This window comes from Pararge aegeria, chromosome 8, assembly GCF_905163445.1.
Source record: "Pararge aegeria chromosome 8, ilParAegt1.1, whole genome shotgun sequence".
Classification (NCBI taxonomy): domain Eukaryota; kingdom Metazoa; phylum Arthropoda; class Insecta; order Lepidoptera; family Nymphalidae; genus Pararge; species Pararge aegeria.
The window spans coordinates 13577275-13598304 of NC_053187.1; the positions used below are offsets into that span (position 1 = coordinate 13577275).

The 21030-nt window shown below is 36.8% G+C and overlaps 1 protein-coding gene across 7 annotated transcripts in view; it reads right to left on the reverse strand.

Annotated features, from left to right (window-relative positions):
- Positions 1–978: 978 nt before the first annotated feature.
- Positions 979–21030, reverse strand: part of LOC120625744 (PDZ and LIM domain protein Zasp) — a 60666-nt gene continuing 40614 nt past the window's right edge. Inside the window, exons 4-16 of one of the 7 annotated variants that reach the window (XM_039892919.1) lie at positions 18733–18907; positions 18192–18322; positions 17919–18010; positions 16667–16916; positions 14445–14633; positions 13395–13485; positions 12341–12524; positions 9639–9662; positions 6689–9293; positions 4627–4813; positions 4424–4544; positions 3216–3331; positions 979–1203 (exon numbers count right to left, since the gene is read on the reverse strand). In XM_039892919.1, the coding sequence (XP_039748853.1) occupies positions 1126–1203; positions 3216–3331; positions 4424–4544; positions 4627–4813; positions 6689–9293; positions 9639–9662; positions 12341–12524; positions 13395–13485; positions 14445–14633; positions 16667–16916; positions 17919–18010; positions 18192–18322; positions 18733–18907 (4243 nt within the window). In that variant the 3' untranslated portion in view covers positions 979–1125. Of the gene's footprint in view, positions 1204–3215; positions 3332–4423; positions 4545–4626; positions 4814–5242; positions 6480–6688; positions 9294–9638; positions 9663–12340; positions 12525–13394; positions 13486–14444; positions 14634–16666; positions 16932–17379; positions 17528–17918; positions 18011–18191; positions 18323–18732; positions 18908–21030 lie in introns of all 7 variants that reach the window. The other 6 variants (XM_039892923.1, XM_039892918.1, XM_039892921.1 and 3 more) reach the window with 6 other exon arrangements.

The window sequence follows — 21030 nt, forward strand, 5'->3', positions numbered from 1 at the left end:
GTTTAGGAAAATAAAATACGATTCAACAATCATTTGAAACCCAAGATTTCTTGACTAGTTTATAAAATACAATCTTTAGACAAAATGTTTTCGTATTCTCATTCTATTTAGCTTATACTTTGATTTTTACCATGGCAATTTTGCTTAATATATTGATAGACAAAATTATATACAATTAATAAAAAACATAGTACTGCTGCATGATAATGCATCGGCATATTATAAATAGCGCTTAATACTCCCGGATGTTTGGTTTGGACACTGTATAAGTTTGATTTGGTTTCTGACTTCCCGTCCCTCTCTCGAGTTTCATCATAGTGTCCATCCTCATTTTTATGGTAACTATCGAAACTATTATCATAATTTTGTTGGTTACTCATGCCAATATCATCATATTTGGTCTTATTTATTTCCTGGGTTGCCTTTGGCGTCTCAACCTCTGATGTTATTAATGTTGATATAGTTTTATTCTCTTGAGATTCTGAACACAAGTTTAGACTTTCTTGCAAGTAACCATCTATCTTAGTTAAATGCTCTGAAATTATTAAGTTTGCCAGAGGACTATGCCCTCTCATCACCGGACTGTGTTTTGCACTTTCAGTACACTTATCTGTATAGCCCAAATCATTCGGACTCAAGAACTTATCTTTGAACAAAGAGTTAACAATTTTGTAACTCTGCAAGTCTTCGAAATCATCTTTGAGATATTTGACTGGAGAGAATGGTATTGGCCTTTGCAATACAGAGTCAAATTCGAAGGGCACTGGTGTAAACTTGACTTTGATGACATCTTCGTTTGTTATAGTCTCAGTTTTTATAATGTCGTCGATGTAGTCCTTGTTGCCGTGAGTGTCGATGGTTTCTGAAACGTGCGGGTCATCGGTGATTTCGTGACGCGTCGAGCTGTGTACGCGGTCTACGGTTACCTTGCTAAGTAACTTGCCGTCTGTACTCCGTATATCAGAAAACAGCCCTCCATCGAAGTGGAGTGGCGTTTCTAATTTCCTCGTACGCTGTGGTGTTGGAGTATCAGTCGCTGGAATCGAGTACGGAGAGATAGAGACGGGACGGAAAGTAGTCGTCGAGTAAACAGTGTCAGAATTATAAATTAATGGCTGAGGAGTTCTAGCGGGCGTGTATCTTGCAGAAAGGTCGTCCTCCCTTGGCGAAGAAACTCTGTCCTTCGAGATTCTTTTTGCACACCTATAACAGTCAACATTAAATTGGTATCATACTTTCTGCGAAAGTTTCAAAGAAATCTTACTAGAATAAATGAACTAAAATATTAAAAACTATTCATATCAAAGTACATAAATATTGTGATATGTTTCGTACGGTATGATAACGTCATAAAAGTAATATTACAGGCTTTTTTTGTTAGTCATTTGTAGGAAAAGTTGTAGTAACTTATGTAAAGGTTTACCTATTATAAAATTATTTGAGTGCAAGGTCAAATGACTAGCAATTTAATATTTATAGTTCTAAATTAATATTATACACTTATTAATGGTACACAATACATAAAATAGCCAAAACAATAAATTCTAAAAAAAGTGGTTTGTCATAATTTTAACAAAAAACAAGCATCTCTAATTCTACTTATATTGCTTCAACTACATCTACTAAAAATTTTGCCTTCCCGAAGTTTCTGGGAGGTGGGTGTTGAAAACGATATACAATTTGTACAATTATGATTAATTAAGTAAGTATATTGGAAAACACACATGTTAATTTGGGAAACACAATGTGGCGGCGTATGACGAGCTTTGACTGCGATTGCTGGCTTATAGAATTTACGATGTAAATTACAAGATTCGCGGCTTGTGGGATGTTGGGTGCGTATGAACTATTTGGCTTTTGAACAGTGAAACTGTGTAACTGAAAGTATTATAAAATCCTTTTGTAATGGAATGAAAATTATGTTCATTCGGACGTTAGAGACACGGGAAGTGGATTTATCGATACTTGTTTAATTATTATAAAATTGTTGCAATAAAATCATTGTTTTCTCCGTTTTGACTATTTTATGTTGATTTTTAAGTTAAGATTATCTTATTAATGTTCATCTGTAACAATTTAATTATTTATTATGTGTGATTGACCAAGGCTAGGTATAGAAAGTCGTGCAGCGTTCATTTACTACGAGTATAGAGATTCATATTGTCAATGCAACAGAGTGCCCAGTGCTAGCCTTGTGTGAGATTTAATATCTACGTTTTCTTGGCATATTGGAGCGCCATTTAGAGACTACTGTTTGCCGGTAAATTAACTAGATGGTAGTGTTTCGATTCTAAAGAAATCGTAGTTAACTTTCGCGCGTTCGAATAACTAGGCACTCTATTAAATTGCTAGCCGTCGCCGGATCTCATGCAATCACCAGATACAAGACTAGTTGGAAAGGTTGTATGTAAATGCCGACGATGGGGTTATAATTGCATAAAGTATTTATGATAAGATAAACTTTAAAAAAAATTAACTGACAAAGCTTTCATAAAACAATACGCGGAGACAACCCTAACATAGTTTATAGTTACACACCGTTAACACGCACACTAAAACCTGTAGGGAAATGCGTTGTAAAGTTACAAAATAACTTCATTTTATACAGCTAATAATGAGTTCTTCTCATAGCAAGCATAGCTACATCCAATTTTATTGTTAGGTTACAAATTAAGAAAAAAATTGTATAATAATTTCTCAGCACCGAGTATTAGTGATACTTTGCATAAGGAGTCTGAGACCCCCATTACAGATAACCTTTCCTACATCCAATAAGGTTGTCATTTTTTTTTTAAACGAAATACGCTACCTGAAATTATAACTATTTCAAATACAGCATTAGTTATGTTTTTTATAACGAGTTTTTTTTTAAATACAAAATATTCTACTTGAAATCATAATTATTTCGAATCTTGTGTTAGTGATACTATTTATAAGCAGTCTGTCTTAGACCCCCTTTACAAATGACCTAACTACATCCAGTAGGGTTGACAATCTTATGTTAATTTACTTTATTTTTATTTTTTATGAAATAAGAAATAAGTTACAGTAGAGCGATAGTTTTTTTAAATGGTGTCGTAGTTCCCCTTTCCAAATGGTCTTGCTCAACTATTTTTTAGTATTCTGAATCTCTATACGCGTGACAATCTGAACCTAGTCCAAGGGTGTACTTTGGTATGTATTGAATTAAGGCTCGCAAGTCGCATCATACGCACCGTGCAGTTGAAGCACTGACTGTGGTAGTTATTGTTGAGCGCCTCGACCCACCTGTCGCCCGCCTCCACGGGGAACCCGCATGCGAAACATTTTGTTGTGAATAGCTCGTTCCAGTCTGAAAAATGCTTCTAAGTCATTTCTGATATATTTACGTACTAGTTACTTTTTTACTCTACTTCAAGTTAACCTTTGACTGCAATATCAGCTGGTAGCAAGTGATGATGCAGTCTAGATGGTAGCGGGCTGACCTTTTAGGGTGCGTTACCTATTATCGGTTTCTACACGACATCGTACCGGAACGCTAAATCGCTTAGCAGCACGTTTTTGTCGGTAGGATGGTAACTAGCTACGGCGACAGCAGACTAATAATAATAATAATTATACAGCCTTTATTTCCAACTATAAAACATTTTAAATTTTTCAGTCGTACGTAAGTATAAGTAATTACTAAATTGATTCATTGTAATTTCAATCAATGTGCGTATGTCAAAATTGTACAATCATTTACTAAGTTCATTACTTTTGTTATTTTACCTTGTCATTTATAAAATGGTTGTATGTCAATACTAGGTATTTAACGTCAATTGGAATGCCCATTTTTGGGCATAGTCCTCCATCCTTTTCCATCTATTCCTCTGTCTGAAGCAGACTAGACCAGAGAAAATTCAGAAAAGTTTTAAATTCCCAAGTTGTCCACGTCGGGAATTGAACCCAGGTCCTCCAACTTTAAACCATAGCGCTAACCGCTGCGCCAGGAAGGTCGTGAAAAAAAGGTTCGCAAGGAAATTTAGATCTGTATGCCTTATTCTCTGACCCCACCAACTACTACTATGCAAAAAACATGTCAATCTCTTGCGCTGTGCAAAACAAGATGAAATCTATCCGACGGAAACCGTACATTTTTCTGGGAGTAAAAGTAATTATAGTCTAGAATATCACATTGAGCGCTTTTCCAGACTATAATCTATCTCGGTGCTAAATTTCATCCAGATCCGTTCTGACGTGACCGAGTCACAAGCATCCATCGAAACTTTCGCATTTATAATACACACTACACTACTATACTGACATATTTAATGTTTTTTACGGATACTAACTTTCCATATAAATCTATGCTTTCACTAAGTCTTTTGTTTTTATATATTTTATAGATATCTGCGATTTTCATATAAACATTTGCCTAGTATATTGTCAAGATATGAGTTACCTGCTTCACAATATGGCAATCCATCCTCTAAGAAGAACGGATTGTTCCCAAATAACTTCCCACAGTAAACACAGCTGAAACATTCTGGATGGAAGTGTTTGCCTATTGCGTTTAAGCAATCCTGAAATTGATACAAGTATTTAGAATTTTTCCACATATATTTTTATATCGCAGTACAACTGCAAGTGGCGACTTTCACTTACTCCTTTAATCTTAGCATGGCACTTGTCACACGCCGGAGCGATGTATTGCTCAAAGCAATACTCGCAATACAGCTGTCCATTTTCCTCAACAAATCCAATGTCTTGCAGTTGGCGTCTGCAAGTGGCGTTCACGCAGATGAAATGCTCGGGGCACCAAATTCGCCCCAACGCAGTAATAAACGGCCCCCTAAAGTAAATTATTTCTTTTAGCATCTTATTGTATGAAAACAATCTGATATCTCTTATAAAATTCTTAATAACTCAAGAGTAATAATATACTACGTAGTGCGGACAAGGTTGTTGCGTTTGTTTATCAAGATACGTAGCTGAGTACTCGACTAGGGTAATATTACTTTACTAAAAGTCTGAACGAATCACTGAAGAAATCGTAGAAATCCTGTTATATGCAATAATCTATATTTTTGTCAACTGAATCATCGGCGTATCCGTAGGGCATAACTGCTCTAGTAAACAGTAAATGATTACTCAATGGTTTAATATTAATAAACGAAAGCGTTATTGTTTTAAAACAAAGCAACACGGCATGCGTATCATGCATAACTTATCTTACTCTTGTAAATTGAATGTTGTAAGGAAGATACTGATTGTATTGTACCTGGTTATAGCCTTGTCACATACATGACATACAGGATACTGCCCATCAGCTACATCAACCGAAGTCATTGTACTAAGAGGCCTCGCAATAATGTGAGAATCTCTTCTGCCGTCATCATTCCTAATGTTTTTCTTTTCTCTTCTTCTTACTACAATTTCATCTGTATTTTTTTTTATGTCGTAATTTGAATTGCCAGTATAATTATTTTCGATGTGATCTGTTATAATATTTTCATTTTTATTATTTGTATTACTTCCATCGATTTCATTGCATTTACCAGATTTGTAGGTGTATAATGTATTATCACATAAAGTATTAGGTAGCTTTTTTGTGTGTTCTTCTTGATACAATGAGCTTTTGATATCTTCTATAGAATTTTCAAAGCTATTATTCTTCGATGCATAATTTTTTTCTGAAGCGCTATTATTGATTTTATCAAACATTTTAAAATTATTTTCCGAAAAGTTAGACTCGTTCATTGCGTCATTTCTTTCGAACAATTTTCTTTTACTTAAAGTGTTAGAAAAGTTAATTTCGGATTTTAATTCCGATTTGTTTACGTCTTGTAATGAAATATTGTTTTCATTAAAAAGAGTTACGTTTTCAGGACCATTCTTCTTTAAAGTATTGAAAGTATACTCTGGCTTGTCTTTACTGGAATCTTCACTACTGGAATATCCCCCGTTATTAGATTTTTCATTGTTTGACTGATAAAATTGTGTTTCGTTCTTGTTTATCGTGTTAGTAGATTTTAGATTCAAGTCCGGACTGTGACGCTTTATTGGAATATTATTTAAAATATTGGTTATAGGAGTGCTATGTGCTTGGAAGGTTGGCACAGGAGTAGTAGGTAGAGGTGGCGGTATTGGCGTATGTGAGTTACCGATAGTGACAAAATCATTGCCCGTGTGATGATTTCTACTGGACGTATTCAACAAACTGTTGTCCAAAGATTTAAAACCTTTATCGAAATTTTTATTTAAAGGTCGCTTTAAGGTACTCTCGCGACTATTTTCGCCAGAGGGTAGACTATCGGAATTTAGAGGATGCTTGGTCACCACGGTGTCTTGAATTTTATCTGCCATAGATTGAATGTGATCTGCTGGTTTAATTTTTCTCTGAATTCCTATTTCGTAGCCATTTAGAGCCATTTTCGCCATCTTTCTAATAAGTCGTTCTTCCGCAGGACTTTTGAATTCTGTCTTATGAGGGCTGCTCACGGATTGTGTTTCGTTAACTGTTAGAAAGACAAAACCAAAAAATTACAAACATGTTAGAAATTTTGTTTAAGTTTTAGTGCAATCTCAACAATTTTGTTAATAAATATGCAAACACTTTAAAACATAGTAACAAAGTAACAAAATCTAATTAGAGATTTCATCACCTACCTACTTAATTACATGCATCACGCAACACAACAAATATATTCCTACTTAAAAGTGTCACCTAATATTGCCATTGCAAGAGCCGCAAAGAGGAACTCGTGATCCTGGCAAAGCAGCTTTGTTTAAGACTCCCCTTCCACGTTTAGGGGCTGATGAAACACCAAAGGCTTTGCCGCGAGAGGCAGCTCCTACACTGGAACCTGTTGATGGGGTAGGATCACACACTGGACCTTGGTTAGCACCAGATATCAGAGGAATCGGTTGATAAAATTCAGCTTGTTTACTAGCGGTGACAACATTTTCATTAGTATTGTTAAAAGACAAATTTTGTTGGGATGGTATCATATTTGAAACAGTAGGAGGATACACTTGTTTGGTGGAAATATTAGACGAGGGTTGGATATTAGATTGAACTTGGTGGTATGAACCAGAAGATAGCGGACCACCTTTTTGTATCTCAATTACTTTAGCGGATTGTGCTCGCTCAAATTCTTCGTAAGTTTTTCTTGTAGTTTGTACTGTTGTATCGCCATATTCAGAGAAATTCTGAGATTCTGATTGCCTCTGACCGTAGTTTTGGTTAAACATTGTGTCTTCTTTAATTTTCATATCGCCTTTATTGTAAGACTCACTTTGATATGCTACATTTGATTCTCTTTGTTCTCGTAAAATTGGGGGCTGATTTTGAATTTCATTTTTATTAAAGTAGTCTTGATTCACATTAGAATATTGAACTGGCTCTTTTATTCGAGGAGCTTGCACTTTCGTTAGATTAGATGGCGAACGACATGTTCCTCTTGATTGAGCAGGTGCAGGATCTTCTCTTACTGGTGAGTACGTACGACTTTGAGGAGCTAAGTGTTCCATAGTAACTAAATTCATCTGATATGGGGGAATAATGGGAGCAGGTTTATTAATTAAACTTGGAGTTGTAGGACGGCTACACACAGGTGAATTTCTCTGCATAGTTTCATCCATGACAGGCTGAAAGGTCATTGAGCTGGGAGGCATTTTATTTTTATATTTATTTTGCTCAGGGATATTCTGACGTTTTTGAGGATTCACGGGTATGGGAGCAACAGGTGGTTGATGCATAGCAGAAAGTCCGCCACAGAATTGCAATTGTTGTTCAATATTCTGTTGAAGTGGAGGAATCATTTCAGGCTTTTGAAATCCAGATTTCACCATGGCGAATGTCGATTCTTGTTTGTTCGATTTTTGTGAATAGCTATCTTCGGTTTTTATTGTTGAAAACCCTTGCATGGCGGTTGCACTATTGGAAGAAACAGCTAAATTTTGGGAAAAATTAGACTGTGTAGATAAAGATTCCTCTTGGATGTGGGAAAATTGATTAAATTCACTATTAAATTGGGAGCCATCAGATAAAGCAGAAAACTCTGATGGTGGTGGCGGTGGAAATGTTTGTTTGCTAACTGGCTTAAATGCTGATAGTTCAGAAGATGACTGCAGCAGCCCAGCTTTTTGTAAATTTGAAAGCTCACCAGATTTGGGACTATATTGGCTCATAGAAATATTACTATTATTCGATATTGTAGGCGGAGGTACACTATCAGTTGAAATTGGTTGGATTTGGCTTGTTGCAGTCGATGAAAGATTCTGATTTGGAATATTGAAAGCGAATGGGCTATAAGGTCGATCAGGAGCTATTGTTAGGGCCTCCGCTAATGATCCCCTTACAATATCAGTATTTTTAAATTGGTCCGATGTAGAAGGTTTTTCTTTGGAAGCCGATTTCGCACTAACCTTCAAATCTTGTGGCTTAAATGGTTTCGTTTGAATTTTTTTTGATGGCGAAGCCTGATTAATGTTACGGTTACCAAAGGGTAAAGGAACCGGTTTCGGTTCATGCTTGAACAAATGTGGTTGTTTCAACGCCATATCACTTTGTGTATCTATTTGAATTGATATAGGGAGTTGTTTATCGCTGTGAGAATTTATAAATGATTTTACATTTGTTTCCGTTAACCCCGAAATTTCATGATGTTTCTGAGATCTATCTTCTTCGCTTAGGCTGACTATATATTTCTGCTGCGAAAAAGTATTGCTATCTAGATTAGATTCTACTGTATTTTCTTTATATTTGGACTCGGTGTGAAATATTTCTTTGAAGTTTTCTTTTATTTCTGAATTAATTTCTTTAACACTGGTCTTAGTTATATTTTCATCAGAAGCTATAAATTGATTTTCTGCTATCTCAGGCTTTATGAAATTTTCAAAAGGTTGATTTTCGCATACAAGCGTATTATTATCTAGTTCAGAGGCTTCATGTGTTTGATATATGGAAAAACTTTGGCTTTCATGCGATGACGCTGCTTGAGAAAACGATTGAACAGTACAAGTAGACAAATCTTTTATTGATTGTGATTGCTGACTTTGTACTAAAGATTCTGATTTAGATGATGTTGCTGAAGTAATAGCCGTTTCATACGTAGTATTTGAAGAGTATTCTGAATTTTGCCGAGAATTTTGAATATCCTGTTCTGAAGATTTAATTTGAGAATTTAAATTACACTTAGGTGTCACTATTAGTGAATCTTGAATTTCGCTGCAGGGTAGTGTTTGTATATTATTAGAATTTATCTCATTCAGAGGTTCATCTTCTGGAGGAAACGGTGGGGGCCACACAATGCTTTTTTTATTTTTGTCTGTTAGCATTAAGATTATTAGAGAAGGTGTGAAAGATGGGAGAGAAAAGTAAATGAAAGATTATATTAGCAACTTGAAAATATATATGATCATACAAAAAAGCTATAGAAAATTTTGATACTTTTATAGCAAGGGCGAAGTCAATCTTAGAATCTCAAAATACAAAAGCAAATGAATAACCTAGCCAATAATTATTAATTAATAGTGCCCAGATAAACGTTAAATAAATGTTGTGACTTTTTGCTGTCTATTTAGCGCATAACCTTACTCGATATTTACAAGACAGTAGCAATTGAAAGCTTAGCAATTATAATGATTTTATTTGTCGCTTATTCATAGATTACCTTTAAAAATGGAAACTGGGGCCTCTGTCAAAAATAAACAGTTGTACTACATAAGTTTGAAAAATTATTCCGTGAAATATTAGTACAGTCAAACTAATTCGACTTAGATTATTTAATATCTTTATTATTACTACATATATTATTTATATTATTGTATATATTAAGTACCTAACTTATATGTAAATAATTAATATTAATAAGTAAGTACTGACGGTTGTGCATACTGCATTAAACTACTAAAATTAACGATCAAGTACGAGCATAAAGTATCAATTGAATATACAAATTAACAAGTAAAATCTTCAAAAAATAAAAGATCCGAATGCATTTGATTAATAAATTAAAAATATTAAATATATTCAAACTTTTACCTTGTCGAAGACTTTAATCGAACGCTGCTTTAAACAGACTGACTGTAAATTTGGCTAAGCCACCTGAACCTATTAAAAGTATAGCATGCATTTTTGAAGTGATTGATCATTTGCCAACCGAAAATTATATTTAGGTCACAATGTCAACAAGTGAGAGCCAAAAAACTGTCTACAATATTTATTTATATCACCCCAGAGACTAGACCTTTGATGAGATAATGGGAAAATAAACATATATACTAGCTCTACTATTGGTAGGTAGTATGGAGAGATGTAGGGTGTGTGTTTGACATTGAAAAAAAAAAACGAGTATATATAATGAAACAATATACACACTATATGCATAATTAATGGGCCATAAATATAGGTAACTATGATTTTAAATATAAAATACCCAGTCAACGCAAGGACAGATTTTGCTGTGTGGTAAATGTGTTGAATTGTAAAGAATTATTTTGTAATATGATTTTTCGTTTATGCATTCCAGAACAAAATAACATCCAGATGTGGTCGGGTTACATTGAAAAGCAAAGTTACCTATAGTCATGACATATATAAAGTTGAACTTAGATATTTAATTAAACTACATTTCATATCATAAAATATATTTATACAGTGTATGTTTGTATTCTATAAGTGAGACAAGAATAATAAATATCAAAGGTACGCAGGAATCTAACCCCTATTTGAAAACATTTAAAGTAACAATATAACATCATGTAAACGGCAGGATGGAATATGTCATCGGTAGATAAAATAATTTCAATGTAATTTTTGTTTTATGATATTTTCGACGTTTTAATTGCAGGAATACCAACTTATTATTTTATTCAAATTTTAAAAACTATTGAAAAAACGACTAAGTTTGAATTGGCAAATCTTCAAATTTTCATTTCTTGGCTCATTTCAATACGGTAGCAAAAGGCCGGATTCCTGGAGAACACACGCGGTCGTCAATTTCAAAGAATTTCAAATAGTTACCTTCTTAAAACAATTGATTAATTTAGGGAAATAGTATAAATTGTTAATTTTCGTTAGCTGCGTACGTTATGTTATCAATTTATTACTTTTGTACTTGACTGATTTACCCGTATTCACAAAATTATACATGTAAAGTCTCATCAGCAGATTATTGTAAAAGTCTTGTGTTTATGAAGCGCCCAAATGCAACAGTTTTATTATCGAATGATATCTGAATACCTATGTCAGCGATATCACCAACACCGAAAACTGAAGAATCGGTTTCGTGGTTGTTTATTGAAAGAGGTGAGAAGATTGATGCTATGTTAAATGTGAATGCCAGCAGTATCAGAATACACATAACTCCGGCCACAACTTCATGATATTTCAAGAGGTTTTAAATTGTTGCAGGGCTTAACATTAATCGGCTATACATCAGTGTATTGTTTGATGTCCTTTGCGGCTAAAACTCTCAGTGCGTTTCGTACATCATTATTTATGTAAATGTTTCCAATTACAACAACATATGAGAAAAATACACCTTAAGCTAATATATGCTTACTGTCAAGAAATACGGAACTATAGTAACTATAGTAGTAGGTGCACACTTAATATGTTCACAGTATTTTTTGTGGGTAAAACAGAGCGTGGATGGTGCTTAAAAGCGGAGAAACTTTTAAAGTATTTAATGCAACATCCTGACACAATACATTTTAGTTTGCATTTTTAACAGTAGGTACACTGCCAATTCTGTTGCGTAATTATGTTTCTAAATTAAACACAACTGACGTGTCTAAAGGTAGGGCTGTCGCTTTCAAAATGTATGCCTTGAAAAAGGCTAGCACATTCTTTTTGAAGAGATTTGTGTAGAATTGGCAACATTGTCTGGTACCTTTTAGTGTTAGGCGTATCATGTTGATACCCGTATCGGTGTGTAAACTTCCAATGTAAAATAGTCATGGTCATAATAAACTTCTTTTTTTATAAAGCACTACTAACATTATTAAAAAAAGGCGTACTTTTGTTCATTCTATTTAACAAAAAAAAACCAAGCAGTCGTAACACGAACTGCTGTTTAGAATCATTTTCGTCTCCTTATTCAAATGCAAAGTTAATTTTTCCGAAAGTAAAAAAAATAGCTTATCATTCTTGTTTGTAACGGCTGTTATTATCTTATTAAGTTGATCAGTTTTTGATCCTTCTGCAAAAAACTTTGAATGCACACAAGTGATTACTTATGTGTAGCTACGGAGTATATATTAAACAGTGTACCGTAACTACGCGGTATTTGACAATGTTATTTACGCGATATGGGAAGATTAACTATAGATAGTGTTTGTGTTATTTATATGGCAAAAGTAACTCGCTTACTCGGTGCAAAGGGGGTAGACGCCGGGATTGCGGGCGAGAGCGCAGCGGGTGCGGGCGCGGGCGCTTGTGCCACGAGTGGACGCGCGGGCGACATCGGCGCCGAGCGTGGAGATAGCGATGCAGGCGAGTACGCAGACCCGATTGAGGAGCCAAACGGCTTGGGCCCGGAAAGGTTGCTTGATGGCTACGTATAAAATACAATTATACAAATTTATGCAAATTTTTCGGGGGTCGAGTTCGAATCCCAGCCCAGACCTCTAACTTTTAACTTACGATGCACGCACTTCTAACTTACGATGTTCCTCATAGGTGAAGGAAACATCGTAAGGAGACCTACATGCCCGATAGTCCTTGATAATCTTCTCAAAGTTGTGTGGAGTCCACCAATCCGCACTGGGCCAGCGTGGTGGATTACGGCCTTAACCCCTTCTCATTGTGGGAGGAGACCCGTGCCCGTACCGTGGCCCGGTAATTTGTTGATATGATGATGGTGATAATGCAAATTTTCATTCAGGGATTTCTCTACCAATTTGTATTCCTAATTATTTTGTATCCACTTTTGAATGGAAAAATACACTTTGACGGTAAACCACTGAAAAAAAAGCCATAGAACCATAGGACCTGTGGGTTCAATTCGCTAAACTGGAAAAGGTTTGTGAGATAAACATGAATGTTTTTCAGTAACTGGGTGTTTACATATAGAATTTACATGTTTTTATGAATATTATTCATGAAAATATTCATCAGTTATCATAAGAGATATCCGTAACACAAGCTACGCTTACTTTGCGATAGGCAGCCATGAGTGTATTGTCGTAATATGTTATATAACATATAGAAATATAAAAGCAACAAATGTCCACGACGGAACAACGAAGGTGACCGAAGTCAAGTTTGAGGTCACGGACGGATTCTATTTAGGTACCGCATGCTTGCTCGTTTAGATTCCGCTAATTGCTCGGCACACTAATTTTAATTACAAAGCTCACTTGTTTCGCAATAGGTCATTCTAGAATTATACATCTTGTAATAGTATTTTCTCAAAATTACTTACGCTAAACATTGAGGAGGAACCGTTGGTGTAGTTGTTGGTAGAGAGCGGTGGCAGAGGAGTCGAGTATGTGTTTGTGGGTATACGACCACCGCTAAAATACAAAAGGATAAATTAATTTTATAAATTTAAAATGCATATAAAAAATTTCGGAACCGACAGGATGAACCTGCGACTCTCTGGTTATCGCGGCCTGAGCGCTTTCTCCAATTAAGCTACGGCTCTCCTACCGTCGATGCCAAGTGTAGGTAAAAACACTAATTAATTCCCCCTCCTTTCATTGAATCCCGCACCTCCACTCAGAAGACAGCTCCCCACTGCGCCAGGGAAGTCACTAAAAAGTTCAGCTTTCTAAGTGCAAGGCTGTGTGTTCGATTCCCACAACTGGAAAATGTTTGTGTGATAAACATGAATGATTTTCGGACTCTGATTTATTTGTAAATTATAAGTATATTATATTATTAATGGAAAATATTCATCAATCATCTTGGATTTAAATTGTTGATGTTGGAAAAGAGCAACTGCTGAGTTTCTTGCCGGCTTCTTGGTAGAATCTGCCTTCCAAACCGGTGGTAGAGTCACTACAAACAGACAGACTTGACGTTTCAAAAGTAATAATAATAATAATAAATCTTTATTTGAAACAGTTACAATGGCACTTAAAATACTAGCAAGGGTGGCACTGCAATCGTTAAAACTGTGCTGCATGTACCGTGTGTGTGTGTTTATATTATAGATACGTACTGCAGGATGGCTAGGGATGTCATATATTTGATAGAATGAACGTCCGTTTGATCATAGCTCATTTGCAGTAGCCATGTAGTAATTTTCGTTTTAGCTAGGTATTTAGTCATAGGATAGAAATTTAATTTTTTATTGATCTTGTTATATATATAGTGAGCTAAGAATGAATGTTGGTGTTTATATTAGGCCTTCTTTAAATAAATGAATTTTGAATTTGAATTTAGTTCATACCCATAACGCAAGCTACGCTTTAGGGCTAGATGGCGATGTGTGTGTAGTCGTAGTATATTTCTTTATTTATTTACTTACGGTGACACTGTGACGGGTTCGAGGTTGGCCGCAGGCGGGTTCTGACGAGCGACAAGCTTGGCGTGGATGTCGCAGTACAGCTTCCCGTTGAGGTTGTAATAACCCTGGTTCTTGAGTGAAGAACCGCACGTCGCGCACTTGAAGCACTCTACGTGCAGATTCTTGTCCTTGATGCGCACGAACACGCCGCTGTACGTACAATTAACGCGCTTTATGCCCGTTTTCACTAAACATAGGCATCGCCTAAATCGAACGCCTAATGATTTAGGCGGTGTCAAAAAAAAAAACGTTCCACCAACTCTTAAGTGATAACTAACTATTGGTGAAAGTCGATGTATGCCTAGGAATCTTCTTAGATTAGACGTTACTTATTCATTAGAATTATCATACAGGCTGAGTGTTGTAAATATATAAGTACCTAAAGCACGATATTAGTTGGCCAGCCTGAAGTTAGCTCACGGACGTTCACGTATATCATCAAGCCATTACTGGGGTCTCCTCTGAGAATGAGATGAGGGTTCAGGTCCCTAGACCACCACGCTGGTCAAGTGGTGGTGGTAGACTACACGCCTTGAAAACATTGTGGAGAACTCTCAAGCAGGATTCCTCGTGCGATGTTTTCCTTTACCGTTAAAACATGTGATATTTAATAATTTAAAAACGCACTAACTCCAAAAAGTTACGAGTTGTGTGCCAGGCTGCGAATATGGTCCCCGATAGGGAAGCCGACACTTTACTCACTAGGCTATCACCACTTCAAAACTTATTATATAGCTTCACTACTATGTCACTAATATGACATAATATAAGCTTAACCTGCGCGACCCTTAATGACTTGTGGCTTACTTCAGACTTGCCAAATAAGATTGCTTCTTGTAAGTAACAATTGGTTTTTGTTGTTGTGTATGTACAGATTATTGTAAGTATATGTACAGATTTTGTATATGTACAAATTGTTGTAGGTGTATTATATACAAATGTTTTAAAAATGATTACCTACCCATGTTTAAAGCTTGATTTTACTATATGTCTTGACTAACTGATTTCGCATAGCACACTTTTCAGAAGTTCGAGCTACAATTAATCGAGTTCCGAAAGAATCAAAGGGTTCATTCGGTGTATATTTTTTATATGGGTAGTTACACCAATTATACAGCCGTTTCTTGGCCGATTTTCATGTGTTTTTATTCAATTACACCCCATTATAATTTCGTAGAAATTGGTTAAGTACCGCACCTTGAACAAAATTTTGCAAAGTCGCCGAAAGAGATCGTTAATTTAGACGTTTTATATACTTATACCTACAAAAATATTTTTTTATTATCCTTACTAACATTATGAATAAAAAAGTGTGATAAAAGTAACATGGGCTACTTTTAAATCCAAGAAAACAAACGGTTTTCACAAGATGTGCCAAAATCCGAAATAAATGTGGATGTCTTACGCATATAACAGCGAGTAGGTAAGTTACATAATCTAAACCCGGTCGATATAAAATCGTCTACTTGTTTTAAGCGTTTATAAAGCAGCTCAAGCTGAAGAAAAGTAGCCCGTGGTATTTACCTACTAATTGTAATGTACACAATTACCTTGGTTCTAGACTAAACTTAATTGGCAGGTCTAAAAGTAGTGCAGCCCTTTTTCACAGAGAACATTGTGCTAAGGATTCGCTAAGATAGGTTCCTTTTAGACCTATCTATTTAGTTAAGTTAGGATATTGGTATACATAAGAATTAGTCTCGTTATGAGATCAGATTACATAATAATAATATGAGGTTATATTTTCTAAAACTACGACGTAATTAAGTTTCACGTAAGTATCTTCTGTATAGCTACAGTAACATTCATGCTTACCAAAAATGTGCTCGTGCACCATTCTGCGAAATAAAAGTGCGCTTCCTCTAACAGTGCGGTGATGAAGTGAGGACATGCTGAGTGCAATACGTCGCGCTAATATTATGCGGTAATGAAACTCGTGAATGTATCAAAGTGATGAGCAATGTTAAGTGATGATAAATTATAGCGCAGCGCAGATATCGGGATGCGAAACCCAATGTCTGCGCCGAGATTGTTACGTCGCGGGTCCATTCGGTCGATATATACACGGCGCACGAACGGACCGCGACGGAGACACAGAACATAACTACACGTCTACTACGATATAACTAGTGCACATATCGACACGGTCGCAAACACGTCAGGCATTCAGAGACGCCTCTTACTCGATGTAGCGGTTACACTGGCAGCAATAGGGCGTGTCGGCGAGCGGCGGTATGGCGAGCGGGGGCGGTGCGGGTGCGGGCGCGCCGAGCGTCACGCGCCCGTCCGCCAGCACGCGGTGGCTGCCCACGGGGATACTGGGGCGGTGCGGCGCGCCGGGCGACAAGCGGGCCGGGGCGGCGGGCACGCACGCACGCACGCACGCCGCTCCGGGGCGCACCACTCTCTCCCGCGATAAAAAGTGGGACGGTTCTGCCGACCCCAATACTATTATTTCACATAGAAACGATTATAACGAACACCATTCAGGATGCTGTCTTATTCACTCCGTTGAAAAATTTTGTGAAGTCATTGTTAGTATTCTTTTTACCCTTTAAACAAGTGATGATACAGTTATGGTAACGGGCTAACCTGTTAGGGGTCTTACAGTTAAATTTAACCTATATCCATTTCTAAGCGATTATACCGGAAGGGTTTGTTTGGCGGCAAGTACTGGCTGGTAACTTGCCACGATCAATGCCTCCCACTAGACAAACAAGACAAGAATCTGAAGTTGACACGAAGAAATTACCGAAAAATCAACGAAGCATCTGGCGGGAATTCGAAAACGAAATGCCGAAACAACGCTAGCAAGCGACAACCCTATCTCGAGTGGTGAAACGTAAGAAAAAGTTTGCGACCGCGTCGGGCGATGTGCGTCGATCGTCCGACTTACGTAATGAGTCGTTCGCACTCCTCGCAAATGTTCTGTCCGGGCGGCAGGCCGCCGGTGTTGTTGATGGGCGCGTCGGGCCGGGTGACGGGCGCGGTCACGTGCCGCAAGCCGCTAACCGGCGTCGTCGTGCCCGTCGACACTTCCGACACTACCCAATATCATCAGGTTAACTATCTCAGGCACGTACAATTTTTTTTCAGGATAATGCTAGCTTATTTATATAAAAACAGAATTTTGCAAATAAAATAATAAATATATACCAAAATATATAGAAATAAAAATTATGCCAAAATGGTCATCCAACGCCCAAGACGTTGGCGCTATTTCGAGTTTACATTGCAAGGCAACACTATACATTTGGAATAATCGCCAGTTCTTGGGTCACCACATTCTGCTTTTATTTTTTGCAATAAGAATATACCTTATCTAGATTGACTATATGTTATCATCATTACTATACTATGAACTTTCTCACAGGGAAGGAAAATGTCAACGTACGATAGAACGAATTATACTAAAGGGTCGTAAAATTCTTATACCTGGCTCTGGGTCATTTTCTGCCTCTTGTAGCACCTTGAAGACGGCACTCTTCTCTGAGTCATAAGTCTTCTCATTTTTCTTAAAGTTCACCCTGAAAATCGATAAAAAATAAAACAATCTTTATATTTATTAAAAAATTCAAAATTCTTTGGGATGAGTTTCATTATGTTGCTTGCTTCATATATCAGTACTCAGTTGATATGACAAATTTTTTGTAACTTACTCAAAATCGCAGTTAAATTTCTAGTAAGGAAATATATGTTTATGCATACCCAAGAACGCCTCCGGCCAAGACCTCAGTTTGTGCGGACAACGTCTCGGCGATCGTTTTGTCGCTGTACATGTTGACTGGCGTGTTGTACTGCTTGTTGACGATACTCTTTACGTTGTCGCTTCCATTCATCTGGAAACAATACAGGCTTGAGTACAAGCATGTAAGTACCTGATATCTAAACTAGCAACGGTCTCCAATAAGAAAATTGTGCGTATATTTGCAGATGGAACACCATTGGCACCAATGACAAGCCTTTGTCTTTAAGATTCGTATATCATGAGTGCAATGATTTTAAAGAGAAAAAACTGTAACCAAATCTGTGGATAAGACATCACAGCGAAAATTTAGTCTTGAGTCTTGCTTGGAGATATATTATTGCTATAATATATCTCACAAACAACGTTTCTACTAAAAAACCAGACCACGTTCTTGCGTAGGTAGTTTAACTTTGTCGTGTTGATTTAGTTTAAGATATTGGCAGTTCAGAAAAAGCAGGAGATTCAAAAACAATAGAGAGATAGAGATAGGTAGGTACTTACGTAACCAAAAGGTTTAGCAACGTTGTTGTGCCCGGAGCCGAAAGCGCGTGTGGGCTGTGGCGTCGCCTTAAGGGAGGTGTTGGTGACATTAACAGGACTCGAGCCAAGGGGCTTGGATCCCGGCCTAGGCAGGCTGCCTGTGGGAGTTACCGCCGGCCGCCAAGTACCGCCACCTCTGAAATAATTAAAAGTTTTTATACAAAAGATAAATCCTCAACTTTATTATAAATAGTCAGTGAAAAGGCAAATAAGGATAAAATCCTTAGAAAGTACTTTCAATACTTAGAGCCCAGCCTCGATATTCGTCTGCCAACTCCTTTTTCCAGTCTGGCTATATTTTCATAAGCAGAAGACAGGTCGGCAACTCTGAAAAGTTAATTATGACGCTGTCGATGACGATTATCATCTAGCTTCTTTAGTCTGTTTCCTTCAAGAATTTATCTTGAGATCGAAAATAGATTTATGCTGCTATTTGTAAATAGTCAAAGAAAAGCCTCATTACAACTTTTAAGTGCGAAAGTGAAGATGTCAGTCATTTACGTAAAACAGCTATTAGGCAAAAGAAATATAAGTTTTATAAGTTCCACGCGGGGGAAAACAATATTACGAAAAGCACAAAAGATTAGATATGAACAATAACATTATCCAACTAATAACTTCGGCAATTAAAGATGATTAGAAATAATTGAAATTCTAACTTCTGTACCTGCCCAAGTCAAGGTGATCCGCTTACGAGTACCTATGTTTCTACCTTGGATTAAGTATGTCGATTTTAAGGTTTGCTGTCAGACAAATGATCCAGATTTTTAGCCTTAAGATAATTGTGAGTAGGACTTGCCTTTAATCTGAACAAGTAAAAAGTAGCAGTCTGCGGCTAATTCCGGTAGATACTATACCATTTTGCAAAGAACCGTCCGAAGATTACTTAGTTTAATAAGTAACCTGCTCTCCGTACTGGCCATTAGCCTCGCCTAGGTAATCAAACATCAAATTCATATCCTTCGTAGAAATCTTTCTCTAAAGAATCCAGGATGCGTTGTAATATCGGTTGTTTGGTTGCATTTTTAAAAGTAATCTAAGATGATTCGGACACATCAAGTACCTAGTAGTCCGCAAAGGGAATAGCAAGACTGCCATCTTTACAATAGAAGCGTAATGTGATGCTGCATTAGCACGTAAGAAATCAGCTGAGATCGCATTCAACCGATAAACAAAAACAATAGACCTATAGCGTAGGTATATTAATAGAAATAGGTCACGTGTCAAAAAGGCATTTATAAACGAATTTCCGGAGCAGTTTAAGAAAAAATGGTCAACAAAACCAGACACTCGTAGCTATCTGTTTTTGTGAGGCTTCCATTACGCAAATGGTTTGTATAATGAGAATTACCACCTGGCTTCCATTCCATATAAGCGACATTCAAGTGACGTAATTAACTTACATGCATCTTGAATGTCAATATAGTTATTTAACACGAGACCGGAAACTAGGCGCCGCAAGTGCTGAATGCTTAAAGAGAGCTTTTAATTACTTTTTTAAGCATTCCGATGTTGTTAATCATCTCATCGCAAAAAGTTAAACTCGTCGGTTAGTTCGATCATGTAATTTTTTCTCCGCAATCCAACGAGCACGCGGCTATAACCGGCCTTTAACCAGTTTAAGTTTATTGTCAAAAATACTGAGGGATTATTTTTGGAGTCTTAATCCATGTGTCTTAATACAATAACTTGACGAAAAAGGTTTTGAGGTGTGTTTTTTCTAAAGTTGAAAGGGGTTCACGCCGATCTAAATAAGTCAAGGTAATGTCTTAAATGAATTAGTTGACCGAACGAAGCGAGGTACCTAATCCTAATAATAGTGCAATAATAAGGTGACCTTAACCTGATGCTGAAACCAATACAGTCTGCAAACTAAGCATCTCACTCTCGTAACATACAGCGATACATGTGTCGCGTCTGGTCTCATTTGTTTGCTCAGTCAGATTTAACTTCACGTCTTATACTGGAATTCACAGTCGAGAGGTGAGCATTCTTCCAAAATGTAACCTTCATCATTTCTGTTAGTGGGAAAACGTTGGGCGAACATTTTTTATTTTTAAAAACAAGCGCCTAAAAATCCCTTAACTGGATGGAGTTATGGTATAACATTACATATTGATTCCGGAGTTTTTGAAATTTGTCCAGCCAGCATTCAGGCTCTAATCGGGCCCGTAAGGCATCTGCTAAATTGGGTGTGTTTTTATACATGAAACGTATATATTCAATCAATTCAATCACCGGCACTTATGAAGGTTGGGG